At 38.3% G+C, this 21,512-nt stretch overlaps 1 protein-coding gene across 2 annotated transcripts in view; it reads right to left on the bottom strand.

The window, feature by feature from the left end:
* Positions 1 to 21,512, bottom strand: part of CPED1 (cadherin like and PC-esterase domain containing 1) — a 320,153-nt gene that overhangs the window by 248,943 nt on the left and 49,698 nt on the right. For both annotated transcript variants that reach the window (XM_055138503.1, XM_004602249.2), the window contains one exon: positions 5,969 to 6,075. In XM_055138503.1, coding sequence (XP_054994478.1) covers positions 5,969 to 6,075 — 107 coding nt within the window. The remainder of the gene's footprint in view (positions 1 to 5,968; positions 6,076 to 21,512) is intronic.

Here is a 21,512-nt window from a genome sequence, read left to right as displayed (position 1 = left end):
GGATCTGAAATTTAATATCGTGCTTAAGAATGATAGGTAGAGAAAAGAGGCCAGGCAGTCTGGTGAGCAACGCGGCCGGAGAAATGCTCCGGACCCGAACCGGGGCAGCAACACTGGGATCCAGACGGAGGAGGTACAGCTGGTACACCTTCTCCAGATGGAGCCCTGGCGACACTGAGCAGCAAGTGTCGGGTTCGGGTTGCGGGACTGGAACACATCCGAACCGCGCGGCCACTAACGCGGCCTCACGACCTTTTCTAAAAACTGAAAACATACAATCTTTTAATGGAAAACCAATTATCAAATGCTTCCTTAGTAGGGCTGTCTTTCTTGGGGGGAAACTCCAACAACAATAGTGAGTTTTGTTTTGCAATATGGAACGTAATCAAGGTAAAGAGAAAATGAAGTGAAATTCATCAGTTATACAGTTGGGGGTGGGGGTGGGGGGCGTTGGCGGGGGGTATACTGGGGATTTTGGTGGTGGAATATGGGCACTGGTGAAAGGATGGTGTTTGAATATTGTATAACAGAGACACAAACCTGAACACTTTGTAACTTTCCACATGGTGATAAAATAAAAATGTTAAAAAAATAAAAATAAAAATAAAAAATAAATAAAAGCAAAAAAAAAAGAATGATAGGTATACTTCAAAAGAGGAGCTGTCAGTGACCAAAACTGTAATGATCTGAGCTACAAAATAAAATTGCATTGAATTACAACACAAAATATAAAATAAAGGCACATAAAAACACAGAAAGTACAAATAATCTAAGAAAATAATAGCTCTTCAATACAGAAAAACTCCCATTAATTAATGTAGAACGAATCAGAGAAATAGAATTCTGTCATTAATATACCAAAATAATAGTTAATGTGAACAAGACACTGCCATGGACACTAAATTTAGTGAACAAACATTAGAAGACTAACAGACTCTTTTGTTGCTGGTTTTCTTTTGAGATCACACCTGGCAATTCTCAGGAGTTATTCCTGGCTCTGCACTCAGGAATTACTCCTGGCTGTGCTCAGGTGGCCATGTGGAATGCTGGGAATCAAACCTGGATCAGCTGTGTGCAAGGTAAATTCTCTACCTGCTGTATTATCTCTCCATTCCCTAACAGAATATTTTTGTGGTCTCAGAATACCACTCTACAACATATTTATTAATTACAAGAGAAAATAGTAGCTCTATCTACAGTGAAGCAGACATCTCCTTAGCCATGAGATCAAAGTTAACATAATGAATAAGACGGCGATGCATAATACAACATATGCCATCAAATTAAATGACATATGGCCTGTTATTTGACACTGAGAAGGGAACATCCCTATTATTTTTGTCCAGAGATATGTAAGTATATGAGAAAGCATTAAATCCAAATTGAGGGACATTTTACCTGGTCACGGCTCTTAAAAACAAATCTAAGATCATGAAAAAACATAGGAACTGTGAAATTGTCACAGCTAGAGAAGGCTAAAGAGATTTAAAAAATTTAATGCCATTAAGGATCTCATATTCAATACTGGAATAGTAAAATAGTATTAGTTGCCAAAAATTGTTAAAATCAAAATAATATCTAATATTTAATAATCAAGATTCTGTACTAATGTTTATTTCTTAATATTTATCACTGTAACTCAGTTACATAAATAAGAATAGACAAAGTGTGGTGAAATTATACAGAATTTTTTTAATAGTTTTGCACTTTTTCTGAGCCTAAGATATTTCAGAGTAAACATGAAAAACAGTCTCATAATTAGAAAGATTAAAACATTAGAAAGAGAATTTCAACTGAGACTGTACTCTTTCTCTTTCATTTATTTCACTCACACCTCCCATCCCATCTGTTCTAATACTATAATTTGTTGTTCTGCTCCGTTTTCTTCTTATCACCGATTCTACTAGTCTCCCATGAAAAACTTCCTGCAAATTTAAAGCTAACAAGTGTTCTTGGAAACTGTCCAGTATCTAATGCCTTCTTATTTCAGGAAGAGGAACTGAAGCCTGTAGAGATTAAATAACATACCCAAATCCTTCAGCTAGCAAGTGCTGGCACTAGACTACCAGAGAAGCCCTAGGAAGAGACGTGAGAGTCATAGAGCTTTCATGCTTGACTCTCTGCTGCTTAAGTGGTAAGCCTGGATCTTCCCTTGAGGCCTAGAGGGAGAAGTTAAAAACCAACTTGGGAGAGGAACATTCTCCCTATTCTATGTGAAACTAAATCTAGTTCCAGTTCAGAGGTAACTGATAAAATGCAAGGACTCCAGGCTCTTCTATTTAAACTGTAGGTGACACCCTGGGCAGAAAAAGTAACTCTCACTAGAGCATCAGTGGCAGCTGCAATAGAGAAGTGTTTCCTACGTATTTTGAGGTCTCAAGTGTAGTGGTGTGAAGCAGAAAGTTAGAGCAAGACACAGAAGAGATGTATTTCTAAGTATTTAGGTTATATATTCTGGGGAAAGAGATGGGAAAGCTTCCAAGTGAAGCTTGTATTGTCCAACAAATATGAATGCTAATGAGATTGCTTGTAATTAACTGGTGAAGTCTGACTTGCTTTTATGGGATACAGCAAAGAGAACACACAAGTTGATGAGTAAAATAAAATAGAGAGATGAAGAATGTGGCAGTGAAATGGCAAGGAAATCTAGCCCCATGTCTTACATGGTTATGATGAAACTAATAGATTAAGAAACTTAGTGTCATCTAAAGGAACCTGAAAGGGCCTCAACATGGCTAACATCTTGCTCCAAGAAATTCTTTGTTGTTGGGGAGCTATCGTGTGTATTGAAGGCTATTTAGCCTGGCTTCTAACTTTAAATTACTGGGATCACACACTCTTCCCTCATAAGACAAACAAAAAACGTTTCTGAACATTGCCAAGTACTATCTGGCAAAGCAATACTAGCCAAATAAAACCTGATGTGGAGAGATCTGCTAGAGGGTATTCCAGGGAGAGGAAACAGAACCAACGAAGATATGAAAGAATGCAATATGCATAAAGGAAAAAATAGTTTGATAAAAAATAATGCAGAACTCCAAGCTAAAAGGAGGCAAGAGAGAGGTGTATGAGGGATCCATTGATTAGGCACTTGAATAGGGTATTATGCTACATAGTTACAATTTCTCTCCCTGGATCTATTCCTCCTTCCTGCTCTATATCCCCAGAGGACTGATTTTATGAGTAATATCTTGCAGGTTCATTAGCCCTTTGACCACTAGGAGATCTTGGGCTTGTTAATCTGAACAGGAGATCTTGGCAAGAAATTGGTTGTTGGGTAAAAGTAAGAGGTTTAGTGTATTTCCAGGTTTCCTCTCTGCAATCATGATCTGAAATTAGCTACATTTCCTTAAATCTATATCGAGTCTTTACTGGCTATATTATCTTTAGGTTTCACTGCACCGTTCCTTCACTATCCTTCTCCAGAATAAGGCTGGTAAGACAGGTAAAATCTTATGACTTTACTGATCTTCCTATACTTCTCTTATGCTGCCAAAACCTCTATAAAAGCTCCTTCCTTCATTTCTCACCGCTTAAATCCTTTTGAGTATGGCATTTATTTTCTTCTGGCAGGTTGATTGATACATGCAAAGATTAGAGGCTCTATTCTATCATGGATGGGGAAGTATTCTAGAGTTTAAACACAGTAGTCACAGGTTTGCTAGCACTTTATAGTTCTTCAGTTCTTCTCTCATTAGTGGATTTCAGGGGCGAAAAAAAGAACATCTGCTTCAGAAAAATCAGTGAGGTAGATTCAGCAGCACTCCTGATTTACATGATGGTAATTTGACCAGTAATGTAATTATGTAGCACTGTAGCACTGTTGTCCCTTTGTCCATAGATTTGCTCGAGCGGGCACCAGTAACGTCTTCATTGTGAGACTTGTTGTTACTGTTTTTGGCATATCAAATATGCCACGGTAGCTTGCCAGGCTCTGCCGTGTGAGTGGGATACTCTCAGTAGCTTCCCAGGCTCTCCGAGAGGGATAGAGGAATCAAACCCGGGTCGGCCGCATGCAAGGCAAACACCCTACCCGCTGTGCTATCGCTCCAATCCTAAAGTAATTATGAAGAGGAAATAAGATATTTGAGAAATATTTAGAACTTAATTACTTAGAATTAATGAGGACATGCAGATAAAAAAAGGAAAGGCAAAATTCAAAAGCTAAAGACTAGATTTTTATCGGTAGGCATAACAGAGGGGGCAGAGAGATAGAACAGTCTGTGGGCATTTGCCTAGCTACAGCCAACCCAGGTTTGATTCCTGGCTCATCATTTGGCCCCTCAAGCCCACCAGGAATAATCCCCAAGTGCAGAGCCAGAAGCCCTGAGCACTGCTGAATGTGACACCCCCTCCACCAAATTATGTAATAAGTAATTGGTCAATCATATTTGTGACCAACAGAGTAACTCAACACAGAAAGCGATGAGTTCGATTTTTCAAGCTATGCCCTAAAAGAGATGTTCAACAAGAAGCAACATATGCAAACACAGTAGCACTGTCCTCTTGTTGTTCATTATTTGCTCTAGCGGGCACCAGCAATGTGTCCATTGTGAGACTTGTTACTATGTTTAGCATATTGAACACACCACGGGTAGCTTGCCAGGCTCTGCCATTCCGGCGAGATACTCTCAGTAGCTTGCCAGGCTCTCCGAGAGGGACGGAGAAATCGAACCTGGGTTGGCAGCGTGCAAACATCACTGTCACTGTCACTGTCATCCCGTTGCTCATCGATTTGCTCGAGCGGGCATCAGTAAGGTCTCCATTGTGAGGCTTGTTGTAAGTTACTGTTTGGGGCATATTGAATATGCTACGGGTAGCTTGCCAGGCAGCGTGCAAACATAAAACTCTTAAATGTTTTAAACTATAGCTATAGTGTAGATATAACAAACTACTTAAATTTTAGGTGTGGTGTTAGAATGCACAGACATTTAAAGAAAGGACAGAGGAAAGTTGGTTATGACAATAAAGAAGGAATTGCTAAGCGGATACCCAAAGGACCAACAGAATGTACTCAGTGTAAAGTCAAGGAAACTAACAGTTAGAAATTGTAAGAAGTTACGAAGACAGTCAATTGTGAAAAACTCAAGTAACTAGGATAGTATTATAATACCATGTTACTACTAAAAATAATCGGCTTAGCTTCCCTAGACAACCCAACTTCTTTGTTAAAAATAAGAGGATATATTGAGACTGATGGAATAATATAGTGGGTAGGGTACTTGTCTTGCACATGGTCAACCAGAGTTTGACTCCTATTCCCCCTTATATCAGCCCCTGAATCCTACCAGGAGTACCCCTGAGCACAGAACAAGGAGTAACGCTGAGATATACCAGGTATAACTCAAAAAATGAACAAAAACAAAACTAAGAGAATATATGTTTGTATATAACCCAAGTACCCAAAGACAGATAAGTAGATAAAAAGGATACAGTATATATCAATAATGGAATATTATTCATCAAGTAGAAACTGTGAAATTTTGCCTTTGATACAACATGGATAGAAGTAGAGGAGATAATGCTAACTGAAATACGTATGAAGGATAAAAATAAATGCCAGATATAACAAACAGAAGTAAACAGAATAGCCAACAAAAACAAAATCTTAGACTCTATCCAGAGAACTAAGGTTATCAAGTGGGGAGGAAAATGGGCTAAATTGTGACGGGGTCTAATAGACTGTGATTGAGGAATATTGGGACTTTGGTGGTGGACATAATATAGTTACATTGTTAGTAACATGTCATAAAAACTCTCAAAAATATAAAAATTTAAGTCTCATAAACCAGTATTAGGTCAATAAAAATAAATGTAAAAACTCAACAAAAACAATAAGGCATGTCCTTATGTGTTGGAATTTCCTCAAAATATGTAATGATTCTGATTTTGCAAGAAATATATTTTACCATTAATTCTGGACCACAAAATTCAAGTATTAAGAATAACTTAGAGCTAAAAATATTACCTTTTGATGTAACCCTAAAAGGCACATATCTTCCTTGGATATGCAGTATTTTCCACCAGCTTGTCTAGAAGACAGGCAAATAAGCAGATCCCAGGAGTTTAAATAACCTAATGGCAAAGAGGATTGAAAAACAAAGAATTTTTATCAAATTTTGAAAGGCACCATTTACTTCTTCTAATTAAAGAATGTAATTATTTAAATCCCAAAATACAATTAACAGTGATTCTGCATTTATTTGCAAAATAAATAAACACTGAAAACAAATTAAGCTTTTCTAATTTAACATTTTTTTATATTTAACTTTATATTCTGGGAAAATCAAACTTGCTCTAAAGAAATACCATAAAAATTCCCTGTAAAGGACCCAAATTGGGTGGCTGAAGCTATAGTACAGTGGCAGAGTACTAGCCTTGCACACAGTTGAACAGGGTTTGATCCCCAGGACCTCATATGGTTCCCCCTAAGAACTGCCAGAAGTCCTCCATTCCCCCCAGATCCTCCCCAAAACAACCCAACACAAAACCCAACTTGGAAAGTTTTTTTTTAATTTTTAATTTTTTTTAAATTTTTTCTTTTCTAATAGTTTATTTTTAATTAGTGAGTCAACGTGAGGGTACAGTTACAGATTTATACATTTTTGTGCTCATGTTTCCCCCATACAAAGTTCGATAACCCATCCCTTCACCAGTGCCCATTCTCCACCACCAGTAAACCCAACATCCCTCCCACCCTCCCCAGTCCCGTCTCCCCCCACCCCACACTGCCACTATGGCAGGGTCTTCCCTTTTGTTCTCTCTCTCTGATTAGGTGTTGTGGTTTGCAATAATGGTGTTGAGTGGCCATTGTGTTCAGTCTCTAGTCTATATTCGGCACGCATCACCCTTCCCCCGCATGACCTCAGACCACATTTTACTTGGTGTTCCCTTCTCTGAGTTGCCCAGAATGAGAGACCAGCCTCCAAGCCATGGAGACAGCCTCCTGGTACTTATTTCTACTATTCTTGGGTGTTAGTCTTATAGTCTATTATTCTATATTACACAGATGAGTGCAATCTTTCTATGTCTGTCTCTCTCTTTCTGACTCATTTCACTTAACATGATACTTTCCATGCTGATCCACTTGTATGCAAACATCATGACCTCATTTTTTTCTAACAGCTGCATAGTATTCCATTGTATAGATGTACCAGAGTTTCTTCAACCAGTCATCTAGTTTTAAATCATTAATTTTTTAAGTTTTATTTGAAGATTAGGAGGAAATAAGATTAAAAATCTTAAATTATAAAATTAAATGATGAATTAAAACATAGATATTTTGTTCTAGGCTTTGGTGTTCCAATTGCTTTTCATTATTCTTCACTGTATCACTGTCACTGTCATCCCGTTGCTCATCAATTTGTTCAAGTGGGCACCAGCAACGTCTCCACTGCTCCACTGTGAAACTTGTTGTTACAGTTTTTGGCATATCGAATATACCACGGGTAGCTTGCCAGACTGCCGTGCAGGCAAGACACTTTGTTCATTATTTTTAAACATCAAAAATATTTTATAGGATTTCTTACTAGGAAATAGCTGTACCAAGCTGAAAAAAACTCAGTTAATTATTTAAATAGTGAGTGCACATAAAAGAAATTTATAGTCTAAGTTTAGACAGCAGAGTTAAGTTCAAAATACAGGCAAGTACCAAGGCAACTGACTAAAGCAAACATGAGTCAAAGCAAAAGTAAGTATTTCACCAAGGAAAAAAGCTTGGCATGTAAAACAAAATAATTGGTCAAAATAATGTCAATCATATTCTTCATGATATGAACATTTTAACACTAGCATTTGTGCATTTATTTGGATTTCCGTATTCCTTCTTACTTATTCATATAAATTTTCATCAACTAGCCTGTATGTTATCAGTGCTTTCAAAATATTTGTTACGAAAATGAACAAATAAACAACTAATTCATGATAAAGTGGTAAAAACAGCACTGTCTTCAGAAAAAAACAACAACAATAACAATAACCCATTATAGGTATGCAAAAGTATCCAGAAAAACATATATAAGTGGAAAACAAAGCAACACAAAACATTGGAACTACTTGGGAAAATCTATTTGGAATAAAACTCCAGTTTGAAAATGAAGTAATTTCTGTTCACACTGCATTTTCTGTTAATCATGTCATTTACTTGATCAACTATTTATGTCCAGTACCTATTTATGCCAGGCCTAATAAACCTACATTTAGTATTAATGATGTCTAAAAGTCAGAAAGAAGTCATTGTGTCTAAATTCTGTCTTTAATATTTTCCTCCCAATAATTGAGTAGGACGCTAGAAGGGAAAATGAAGATTGATGAGGGAAGTCATTTATGACAATTAGAAAGGAAATTTCACTTTCTTCTAATCTTGTCCTTTTCAGTTTGATAAGCTGTGCACTCACTGTCTGAACAGGTGGTACCTCTATTAGTAACTGTTCTGTTGCTGCAAGGCAAACCTCTCACCAAACAAAAGAACCAGACAACTGGACTCAGTTAACAACTGAGCTTTTCTTTTTGCTTGATGTGTACTCGAGATGCCAGAAGATAGCACAATAGTTCAAAAGATAGGAGAAATGGACAGATGATTGCGGCTATTGGTAGAAATTTCATCCCTGGAATAGTCCTCAGGCCTTAGACTTAAAGCATCCACGTCTTTCCAAACATTGTGCCTTTGAACAAAACTACAAACAGATTCCTACAGCCAAAACCCGAGACTCACGATTCCAATACTTTATTTTAAACGTGCTCCTAACATTTTCAACCTGAACTTTTTGATAAGGACTCAAAAGGGAAACACAAAGGCTGGTTTTGTTTAATATTATTCCTAAGCCAGTAAACACTAAAACTTGAGAAGAAAGAAATCTCTTTTCTTAATATTCCCAACTGAATGAACACTTTAAGGAAATAAGGATATTCAGAGAGGCAGGGATTTCAAATCATGGACAAATCATGAACCTAAGCATTGCTTAGGTGTTAAAAACAGTATGATTTATATTCTTATGTTCCTCTAAGACTCGGGCATGGCATGCCCCCACTTTCACCATTCAAACCATACATACTACTTTCAAAATTAACAAATATATATATATGCATATATATATACATATATATATATATATATATATATATATATAGCACTGTAGCACTGTCATCCCTTTGTTCACAGATTTGCTCAAGCAGGCACTAGTAATGTCTCCATTGTAAGACTTGTTGTTACTTTTTTTTTTATTGAATCATCATGTGAAAAGTTACAAAGCTTTCAGGCTTAAGTCGCAGTTAAACAATGCTCAAACACCCATCCCTTCACCAGTGTACATATTCTACGACCAAGAACCACAGTAAAACTCCCCCACATCCCCCCACACCCCCAGCCCCCAACCCCACCTGTGTAGCTGATAAATTTCACTTTACTTTCTCTTTACTTTGATTACACTCAATATTTCAACAAAAAACTCACTATTATTGTTTGAAGATCCCACCCCCCCAAAGTCAGACCTGCTGGAAAGGAAACATTCTGAATGGCTGAGAGGCACATGAGAAAATGCTCAACATCACTAATCATCAGGGAGATGCAGATCAAAACAACAATGAGATACCATCTCACACCACAGAGACTGGCCCACATCCAAAAAAACAAAAACAACCAGTGTTGGAGCGGATGTGGGGAGAAAGGGACTCTTCTTCACTGCTGGTGGGAATGCCGACTTGTTCAGCCCTTTAGGAAAACAATATGGACGATTCTCAAAAAATTAGAAATTGAGCTCCCATTTGTTGTTACTGTTTTTGGCATATAGACTACGCCATGGGTAGCTTGCCAGGCTCTGCCGTGCGCTCCAGATACTCTTGGTAGCTTGCCGGGCTCTCTGAGAGGGATTGAGGAATTGAACCTGGGTCAGTGGTGTGCAAGGCAAATGCCCTACCTGCTGTGCTATATATATATATATATATATATATATATATATATATACGTATACATATACGTATATATATACATATATATCTGTTTGCCATAAATGTTTAAAACTGGAAAATAACACATTTAAATAATTCAAAGTATTCAATTTATTAAAAATTATCTGTGACAAACATTGTATGGGAGTTTATAAAAGTAAATAGAAAAATGCAAAATGAATAAATAAATAAAAGCAGTGAACTCCCCTCAGGAAACTATGAAAGATACAGAAATTTAAAAGAGCTTAGGATAAGTCCTTGAGATTCATAGTGGTTACTCCTAATCTCTCAAAAAAATTCCTTAAATGAAAACTGGTATGTGAAAAATACTCTACAGCATGTATTTCCCATTATAATGAAGATATGCCAAAACAGTAATAACAAGTCTCACAATGGATACGTTACTGGTGCCCACTCGAGTAAATCGATGAGTAATGGGATGACAGTGATACAGAATGAAGTTCAAGTATAACTGATAATTCAAGTCATCATCTCACGTTCTTTTTGCCTAATATTTGCTACCATAGTCTCAAAAGTGCTGACTGTTTTCACTCAAAATTCCTTTAGTTACACTCACAAAATTTTACCTCGAACTCCCAAGCATTTTTCCCCGATTATTCAGTAGATCTTTTCAATTTCTCTTCTTTTATTTTCATCATGGGAAGTTGACTCCCTCCCACAGCCCTTTCTGAAAGAAAAGACTTTGTTTCATAAGGTACTGTAGCACTATTGTCCCATTGTTCATCGATTTGCTCGAGTGGGCACCAGTAATGTCTCCATTATGAGACTTGTTGTTACTGTTTCTGGCATATTGAATATGCCACGGATAGCTTGCCAGGCTCTGCCATGAGGAAAAGATACTCTCGGTAGCTTGCCGGGCTCTCCGAGAAGAGCAGAGGAATCGAACCCGAGTTGGCTACTTGCAAGCAAATGCCTTACTCGCTGTGCTATTGCTCCAGTCCTCATAAGGTACTATATATTCAAATTTGGTTTGGGGGGAGTGAGGGGAGTGAAATGATGGCACTGGGAAGATAACGAAGCACATTTGTCAGCTAATATATCACATTCACCATTCAGTCTTGAACATGGGGAGACAAATTCGTACCTTAGCAAAATCACAAATACCTGTACATTGCACAACCTTGGGACCACGCACTCCTCACCTGCATGTTTAGAAGGCACATGCCCAAGTGTGCAGGGAGATTGCTCAGTCCAGGGCCCTAAGGAGTTCCAAGCCCACATATGGGATGCATTTGCTCCTCAAAGGGTTTGTTTCATTTGTGTCATTGTTTGCCCACGTGGAAGCATCAGCACAACTCATAAAAGCATATTTATTCCACTTGAAAATTTGGAAGCTCTGGTAAGTGTGCATCCATGTTCTACTAGGCATCAACTGACCAGAGCCAAGTATAGCTCTTAAGTTCTTTCCTTTGTGAAAAACACTTTTTATTTCTGAACTGGCTTACAGTACTGAAAATGATAGTTTCGTGCATCCAGAATTCTAGCACCACACTCATCACCAGAATGTTCACGTCCCTCCATCACTGTCTCCAAGACGTCTCCTCTCTAAGCTTCCCAAGGCTTCAGTAAACTCGGTTCTGTGCCCCAACTCTCCAGCTCTGTTCTGTTTGGCCATTTGTCACTCCCCTACTGTGTATCTTTATATTCCACACATACAAGAGATTGTTGTCTGTTTCCTATCTTGCAACCGAACCTACCCAGCCTGATACACTCTAGTTCCTTAATTTTGTCCTTCTTTACAGTTACACAATCATCCACTGTATACAAATACCACAATTTCTTTATCCATTCATATGTAATTGGACATTTGGCTTGTTTCCATATCTTGACTATTACATTCCAAGCTGCAGAGAACATTGGTGTGTGTGTGTATATATATATATATATATATATATATATATATATATATATATACATATATATATATATATCCTTTTGAAATAATGTTTTTGTGGGGGAGAGGAGTAAATGCTGAGAAGTGTATCACTGGGTCATATTCTTACTTTTCTGAGAAATCTCCATGTCTCTTTCCTGCAGAGGCTGAAGCAGATGACATCAGCACCACAGTGAATGAGAGCTTCTTAATTACTGCAACCCTCCCAACAACCTGGCTATTGCCAGATTTTTCTCCTATGAACCATTATTACTGGTGTGATCTGATATCTCACTGTTGTTTTGATTTGCATTTCCCAAATAATAAGTTACGAGGAAATTTTCATATGCCTAATAGTCACCCATATGTCTTCTTTGAGAAAGTGTTCATCTTCTTTTTGTCTCTTCCTGGGCTCTAGCTCTTTGGGCCATAAGGGGTCACAGACCTGGGATAGAACCAGCAACACTTTATTATTAGTTTGTTTGTTGTTCTTTGTTCACTTCTTTGGAGGCCACACTCTGCAGTGTTCAGGAGTTATTCCTGGCTCTGCACTTAGGAATCTCTCCTGGTGAGCTTGGGGAATGATGTGGAGCGTTGGGGATTGAACCCGGATTGACTGCTGTTTTGAAACTATTTTCATTAAAGGCAAGCTCTTTACCTACTGTATCCAGCCTCCCATGCCAGCTGTTTTTTTATTTTTTTAATTCATTCAGCAAGTGGATTGATGATACATGGTTCAATTTTCAGTAAGTTACACGTATTCATCAGGTAAATTGGCTCTTTTGAAATGATTTTAGCAAATGAATATTGTGTGAGTTGGTCTAAAAGGATGTCTGAAAAGATTCTTCAGTCTCCAGGTTTTGTTCTGTTTTTCCCTCCAAGGTGGAGTGGGATCACTTTAACTCCAAAGACATATTATTGGGAATGTTAAAGACAGAAAGGACTGAGCAAGGCATCTTAGAGCTTCTCTTCTCAAGATCCCATGAAATTCAAGAGTGGCCTGTGGCCTTCTTTTCCACTTAGGCCTCTTCTCTCCAGGTGGAATTCTGAAGGGTTCCAGTGCAGCTGCCAAATAGGCCTAACTTTTTTATTTTCTTGTTCACACTTTCTCTTTGAACCCTTTTCCACATCCAGCCTGTCTCAAGACAATTGCTACCGATAGAAGAGGCTTATCTGTAGTCATTCCAAGGATTGGGACAAAAACTTTTGGTGTCTTTCTAATTGAATGTGCTTTTTCTGCCCCCAATAGACTGTCATCAATGTTCTAGAAACTCAGAGGGAAAAAAAACACAAATTGGATGGTGGTTTCTTACGGTTTGTTGGCATGGGGAAAACAACAATTTATGTGATACAGCTAAGCTCTTTAGAATACTGCATCGAATTGGGCTGCCAATGCAACACTAATAAAAAAGTTATGATAGTTGCAGTAGTTGTCACAGGAGCAGTTAACAGTGGCAATAGTGATAGCAGTGGCAATAGCAGGAGTAGTTACAAGAGAGCACACAGTCTTGAGTACTTATAATAAACTATGTTACGGGGTAAGCACAACAATTCATATTTTTTATTAGAATAAAAGTACCTGACATTAAGTTTTTTATTACAAAGGTATCAACTTCAAACATTTGAACCAAACACATTACCGGCTACACAAGCTGATAAACAGTCAGACAGCCTCACTCTTGAAAACCCTTTTACCTTTCCAGAGAGTGCTCTAGTTGACTTGGATAACTGACCATTTGACCTCATGCTTTGTCCTTCCTGCACTGCAATTTCCACGAGAATTTTTTAATTCACCTACTAAAAGTGAATCTGTGAAACCCTGTCACCTCACCCTCATCCCCAATAAAAGTAGAAATCCAGGTCTATGCGTGGTCACTCTCCTGCAACCCTGCTGGGTCGCCCAGGGTGTAGCATACACCCTCCAAAACCTGTAAGTAATTAGTCTTCTTTCTCTCTCTCCCTCTCTCTCTCTCTCTCTCTCTCTCTCTCTCTCTCTCTCTCTCTCTGGCTGTTGCTAAGGTGCATCATATCATATAACATCATATCATAGTGATATGATTTATCATTCATGTGATAAATGAATGATAAAATCATTATTTAAATCATATCATAATAAAAATCGTAAAAACTGATCCAGCCATAGTACTGCCTCTATTCAAGGAAGCATTGTGGGGACTCACTGCAGGTGACAAAGAGTACCGCAAGTGTTTCTAGCTGATAGTACCATGAGGATAGTTTAATGCTAACACAAAACACAGCTACTGCTTCAATCATCCATGTTAGTTCATTTAGACCACCAGACAATAATATCATGTATCAGTCCACATATATAATGGACAATGTTAGCTTTTTCTCATTTTTTAGCACAGAAAGTTCAAATAATTTTCCCAGCATCAGTCACCTAATTAGTGGGGGAGAAATATTAACTACTACTGCTAATTTAAGTGTTGGTACTTCTAGTACTAGAAGGCTAATATTCAGGACTATGATGTCATTATCACATCAAGAAACAGGGAGCCAGTGCCATAGTGCAATGGGGCAAGAGTTGACTTTACACACGTTCACCAGGATATGATCCCCAGAGGCCAGTATGAGCCCCCAAAGCCAGGATTAAGCTCTGAAAACAGCTGAGTTCCCCACCACTGAGAGAGACAGATAGACAGAGACAGAGACAGAGAGAACACAGAAATTTAAGTTTTTGATGGCTTGCGTGTACTAACCCCGATGCTGAACTCGCCATGAGTCTGTCAGGTAACAATAATTATTAACACGCTTCACAATGAGAAAATGATATGGAGAAATGTTCCAACTTCGGTGTTTCTTCAATGACCATCCCGTGCCTAGAACTTCCTTTGCGATCTTGGAGGGAAGAAGCAATGAGGACAAGTGTAGCTGGAGACCTCGTAGATTCTCACCCCTCAATAGCGCCTCCAGTGTCAATAGCAGCCCCACTAGAGACAGGAACACGCCCATGCTGCATGCGCACAAGGCAGAAGTACTCATTTGCACGTGTACTCAGAAATTATAACATTAACTTAGCCTCCACCAACTTTGGGACGGAAATCTCTAGAAGTGTCTTAGATTTATTTTGATGGTTAAAATGATTTCTTTCCCTGTCATGAAAATAAAGAAAAGAACAGCACTAACGCCCATATTGGGCTAGCCAAACCCATAAATAGAGAGGTCGTAGGGCATAAATCTCGGGAAACAGGATGTGGATGTTTCAATGAGGAACAACTGAAAATCCCACAGGCATCTCCTCGGGAACGGGAATCACACAGGCCGTAAAGACAAGGACCAGTATGTCTCTATGGCATTCGCTCTGGAAACCATGAAGACCCTTCTGACAGGGTACAATTTGAGGAATTCATATATGAGATGACACTGATTGTAGTTATTATGCTTCTCTAAAGGTTGGCTCGGAGCCAGCTAGCATCCCAGCATTACAAGTAAAAGCTATGTTTAAAGGTGCTTGTTTTTGTTTCTGTTATAATCAAGCATCTGCCCCAAGGAGTGAGGGCGCCTTTACAATATTTCCAGTCTCCCATAGGCAGGCTGCCATAGAAAATAAACACTCATTTCCTGGCTCTCAAATTACCTCCCTCATTGATAAGATCTGCAGGATCAGTAATTCAATCCAGAGAACAACAGAGTTGTAAGATAGCATCAGTCATATAAATAGGCTGTTTATTCTCAAAAGAGAGACCTATCTTCTGGCACACTTCACAAAAATCTAGGAATATTGGGTCTGTTCCTGCTGTATTTCTCTCTATCGCAGTTATCACTATACATAACTAATTTCATATATACATATACAAACACTTGCATGTCTAATTTGAAATGTTCTGTACCTCCATTGGAATGTGAACCCCTTGAGGGCAGAAATGTCTTCTTTGTTTACTGATGTGCTATTCACTGAACCTACAACAGTGGTTGGAATTTAAGTATCTCCGATGCATTTGTTAAGTGCATAAGTCAATGAATAAATGAATGTGAGCAGTAGAGCAATAATCAGAACTCAAACAAAAGTCAGAATAGAAAAATGCTTTTATAAAACTAAAAAATTAGAAAAACATTAAAGGTTTTCAAAAAGGATATCAAGGCATATACACTAATTTTTAGTAAAGATTGAGGACAAGCAAACAAGAAAATAATTGACAGTACCCTTGAAAATTATTAAAGGGGACTGGAGTGATAGTATAGTGTATAGGGTGCTTTTTTCATGCAGCCAGCCTGGGTTTGATCCCTGGTATCCCATGTTTCCCCAAACCCCAGGGGAGTGATCCCTGAGCACCGCTCTGGATGTGGTCTAAAAGAAATAAAAAATCACTAAAGGACAAATAGTGCTTAGGTCGTTGCCCAATGTTGACTGTTGAATGTAGTGCTACAATGAATATAGGAGACATATCTTTGCAAATTTTTGTTTCTATATTTTGGGAAAAATACCAATAAGTGGAATAACTAGAGCATATGGTATTTCTACTCTTAATTTTTGAATTGGATTTAAACCCAGCAAAAATCTGGCACCGAGAGACATTCCTAGCAAACTTGGCTAGGAGATGGTCAGCAGTGCAAGGGCCAGTGATGCTCAGAGGCCCCAGCAAGCTATGTTGAGTGTGGACTGGGGCCCACAGTTCAAGGAATCCAATTTAATACCTAAAACATACTGAGTGTGTGCTCTACTTAAATTATCTCCCTGTTCGGGGGCTGGACTGATAGCACAGTGTTTACCTTGCATGTAGCCGACCTGGGTTCGATTCCCAGCATCCCATAGGGTCCACCAAGCACTGCCAGGAGTAATTCCAGAGTGCACAGCCAGGAGTAACCCCTGTGCATTGCCGGGTGTGACCCAAAAAGCAAAAAACAAATTTAAAAAGTAAATAAAAAATATTTCTAGCTTTAGGTTTTCAAGGGTTGTCTGTATTGTTCTCCATAATGGCTGTACCAGTTTATGTTTCCACAAGCTATGTATGTGTTCCCTTTTTCCTTCCATATCACCAACACTATTTTTAATCTTTTTTTTTCTTTTTGGGGCACACCTGGCGATGCTCAGGGGTTACTGCTGGCTCTGCATTCAGGAATTACTCCTGGAAGTGCTCAGGGGACCATATGGGATGCTGGGAATTGAACCTGGGTCTGCCCCGTGCAAGGCAAATGCCCTACCCACTGTGCTATCGCTCCAGCCCCCTATTTTTTTTTTACCAGCTATTCTCGGAGGTATAAAGTGCTCTCTCACTATAACGTTTTGTCTTGCTCAGTTTTGGGGAGTCACAGATCAAAATCAGGGCCTCATTAATAACAAATGATGATAAATATCTTTTCATGTGCCTTTTGACCATTCTGCCTTCTCTTGATATGTGACAAGTTACTCTGATCATTTCTTATTTTTTTTATCAACTGTATGTATTATTTACATATATATGGTTATTAACTCTTCATTGGATGTATGATTTATTAAAATCTTCTCTCTTTCAGTATGTTGTACATTCATTTTGATAATGGTTAATGTCACTGTGCACAAGGATTATTTTTCTGTTTTTTTATTATTCATTTTTAAAAATTTTTTATTAGTGAATCACCATGAGATAAAGTTACAGACTTACAAGCTTTCATGCTTGTGTTTCAGTCATACAATGATCCAGTACCCATCCCTCCACCAGTGCCCATTTTCCACCACCAATGGTCCCAGCACCTCTCCCACCACCCCAACCCCGTCCCCTCCACCCGACCCCACCTCTGTGGCAGGGCATTCCCTTTTGCTTTCTCTCTCCTTTTGGGTGTTGTGGTTACTATAGAGGTATTAAGTAGGCATCATGATCAGTCTATAGTCTATTTTCAGCCCATATCTCCCATCCCAAGCAGGCCAACCTAGCTCCCTTTGCTTGGTGGTCCCTTCTCTATCTGAGCTGCTTTTTTTCCCCCAGAATGTGAGGACGGCTTCCGGAGTGATACTCGTGGTACTCATCTCTACTATTCTTGAGTATTAGTCTCCCATTCTGTTACTTTATATTCCACAAATGAGTGCAATCTTTCTATGTTTGTCCCTCTCTTTCTGATTCATTTCACTTAACATGATACTTTCCAAGTTGATGCACTTATATGCAAATTTCATGACTTCATCTTTTCTAACAACTGCATAGTATTCCATTGTGTAGATGTACCAAAGTTTCTTTAACCAGTCATCTATTCTCGGGCACTCCAAAGCATTATACAGATTCAATGCAATCCCTATAAGGATACCCATGACATTCTTCAAAGAAGTGGACCAAACACTCCTGAAATTCATATGGAACAACAACCCCCCACGACTAGCTAAAGCAATTTTGGGGAAAAAGAAGATGGGAGGCATCACCTTCCCCAACCTCAAACTCTACTACAAAGCAGTAATAATTAAAACTGCATGGTACTGGAACAAAGGCAGAGCTGTAGACCAAAGGAACAAGGTTGAATATCCTTACACACATCCTCAAATATATGATCATCTAATCTTTGATAAGGGAGCAAGAAATGTGAAGTGGAATAAGGAAAGCCTTTTAAACAAATGGTGCTGGCAACACTGGACAGCTACGTGCAAAAACATGGGCTCAGACCTATTCCTAACACATGCATAAAAGTCAGATCAAAATGGATTAAAGACCTCAACATCAGACCAGAATCCATAGGTACGTTGAAGACAAGGTCAGCAAGCCCTTCCACAACACTGAAGCTTCAGGTATCTTCAAAGATGACTTGCCACTGACCAGACAAGTGGGAACAGAGATAAACAAATGGGACTACCTTAAACTGAGAAGCTTCTGCAGTGGAATATTATTCAGCTAGAAAAATAATAAAATCTTACCATTCGTGACATGAAGATGTACCTCAAGATATTATGCTACAATAAATGTCAGAGAAAGCAAATGTACAAATTCTCTTGTGTGAAAGATAAACAGTATAAATAAGACAAAATTCAGACAATAAAAACAAAACAATGTCTACTAAAGTGGATGGAGGAAGCAGGATGATAAACTGGGTAAAGAAAGTCAGGTGTAAAATAGTAGATGTGAACTTAACTTTTGGTGGTGGGCATAATGAGATTTATATGCATACTAAATTACAATGAAGTGTAAATGAATCCTACATATTGTAAATTAATGCCAATTCTTTAAAAAGATAAAATAAAATAATTCTCTGATGATGTAAAAATAACAGGCAAAATAACAGCAGATTTAAGTGTTTTTGCTCACTGGAAAAGCCTCCCCAAATGTTTATATTACATTGGAGTAAAAATGTATGTAAAAATATGGTGTGAAAATAAACTTTTCCAAGAGTTTGCAGTATGCAGAGCTACAAAGCCAAGCCTCATTTACTTCTTCACATTACTGGGTCATCACACTCAGTAATGATATTACTGTATTGCTTTCCTAAAAATAATCTTTCTGTAGAGTAAAAACTAAGAATGTTTAATTTTAAATAACAAATAATATCTCATTATAACATAACACAAGGGTGTTTCATATACTTATTATGCCATCTGAATTAGCCTTCATCATAATTTTGATCAAATTTTATTGAATTATATAATATATTACATTTCTATTATTAATTACATAATATATTATGTTCTTTATGTACATTTCAAGAATATGCAATCATGGATGAAGACAAGTACTCAATGATGTTACATTAATGATGGTATTAGCATATTGATAATAAATTAGGCTATATGTTTAATTTGGCTACTATGTTGTTTAGATATAAATTAGTCACTACAAATGCCTGTATCATTTATTGAATCTTTTTAACCCGTTTTAACCACCATTATCTAGTTTCCTTAACTGTACTCTAAATTGGATAGGTGAACAAAATAGTAACATAGCACCCATCATTATATTCTTAATTTTAAGAACAAAATACGGGCTGGAGCGATAGCACAGTGGCCTTTGCCTTGCATGTGGCCAACCTGGGCTTAATTCCCAGCATCCCATATGGTCTCTGAGCACGTCCAGGAGTAATTCCTGAGTGCAGAGCCAGGAGTAACCCCTGTGCATTGCCTGGTGTGACCCAAAAAGGGAAAGAAAGAACAACAAAAAAAAAGAAGAAAGTATATTCACTTTTAATATTTAAAAAAAGCTGTCATTGTCATCAAAAGCAAAGAAAGGGATTGGAAAGATAATAACTTAACAAGCTGAAGCATGTGCTTTGTATGCAGGAAGCCCGGGTTTTACCCCTGCACCATCTGATTCACTAAGTGCCATGAGGGACAGCCTCTGAGCACAGCCAGGAGTAGTCCTTGAGCACCACCTGAGGTGGCCCAGACTTTCCCCAAATAGATAAGGAAAGTCTGTGACAATCTTACAGAGATTGCCTTTTCAAGAGAAGCCTAAGGAACCATAAGGATGAAGATGAAGGATGCTGGATGAGATCCTGGAATAGAAAGAGCATATCAGGTGAAATCTATGGAAATCTGAATTTTAAAAAAAGGACTTTAGTTATTAAAAGATAAAATAAATTCTCCTGAGGAAAGAAGCAATTATTATTAAATTATGGCTTCAGCTAGACAGAAGTGCTCAAATACTAATTATGTTCTAAGTATTTTATGCTAAAAATGAGGGTTAAAAATAATCAATCAGTCCTATAATGCAGAAACTGGAAAATAATTACTTTTGATGCAACATAAATCCTTATGCTATTAAAATTTTCAGTGGTATTCAAACTATAGAGGATTGAAAAATCAAGTGTGAAGCTTTTGGTCCTCCCCTGTATACATGTTGTCCTAAATTTCTATATTTTGTGTATATCTCTTACTATTCCTCATTTCTCTCTAGATTCAACTCCTTTGTTGATTCTGCTTACACCCATCACTTCAGTAGTTGCTTTTCTGCCATGGGCCCCCAAATTTACACTTCTTGACCTTTCTCAAGTTTCACAGCAGCATTCCCAGAATATACAGAAGAGACGTTCTGTTGAACAAGTGCAAATATGAAGTCATTATCCCCTGTGAACACCTGCCCTTCCTTGCACATTCCTTCTCATCAAGTGTGGCCACTCTCTCCCCCAAGCAGGAAAGCATAGGTCATCCTCAACTTGTTCTTGCCTCTTATTCCCACAGCCTATTGATTTCCAATTCCCATCAACTCTAAGTAAGAATTTTTTCAATTTTCCTGACCTTTGCAAATTCTATCCCCTTCTCTAAATCTATGATCTCTCCATCACGTAGTCTCTTAAATTGGCAATCCAGCTCCTAATCTCTGTAGTCTTCTTCCCTATAGTCAGAGTCATCCTCCAAAACAGCAGATCTTATCTTGGCCAGTACATACAAATCAAAGTCCTTATACAAGCCAGCAAGGTCATTAGCATCTGCCCTGACCCAGGCTTCTAGTCTCATTTCTCTCAATGCAGCACCCTCCCCTCCTCTTCCTACCAACCCCTATTGGGGTCTGTGGCTCCAAGTCCTTCGAGCACTGTGTCTTGAGCATGCAGCTCCTGTTGCTGAATGTTCTTCCCAGAAAACCTGCTTGAGAAGTCATTACAAACTGACTGTAAAGATGACTTTTACAGATGTCTGAGTTTCACTTCCTGCTTTTGCGGAAGACCTATCTATAGAAGCAATCTGTTTTTGCTAACTGAAAGAAATCCAAAGGATTTCTGCTCTTATCACAAAAAATCAAAACCGCACAGGTAGTGTCCGTGA

Source organism: Sorex araneus, chromosome 1 (genome assembly GCF_027595985.1).
Source record: "Sorex araneus isolate mSorAra2 chromosome 1, mSorAra2.pri, whole genome shotgun sequence".
Lineage (NCBI taxonomy): Eukaryota > Metazoa > Chordata > Mammalia > Eulipotyphla > Soricidae > Sorex > Sorex araneus.
The sequence above is the reverse complement of the archived record's forward strand: the minus strand, read 5'-3'. Positions and strand labels throughout refer to the sequence as shown.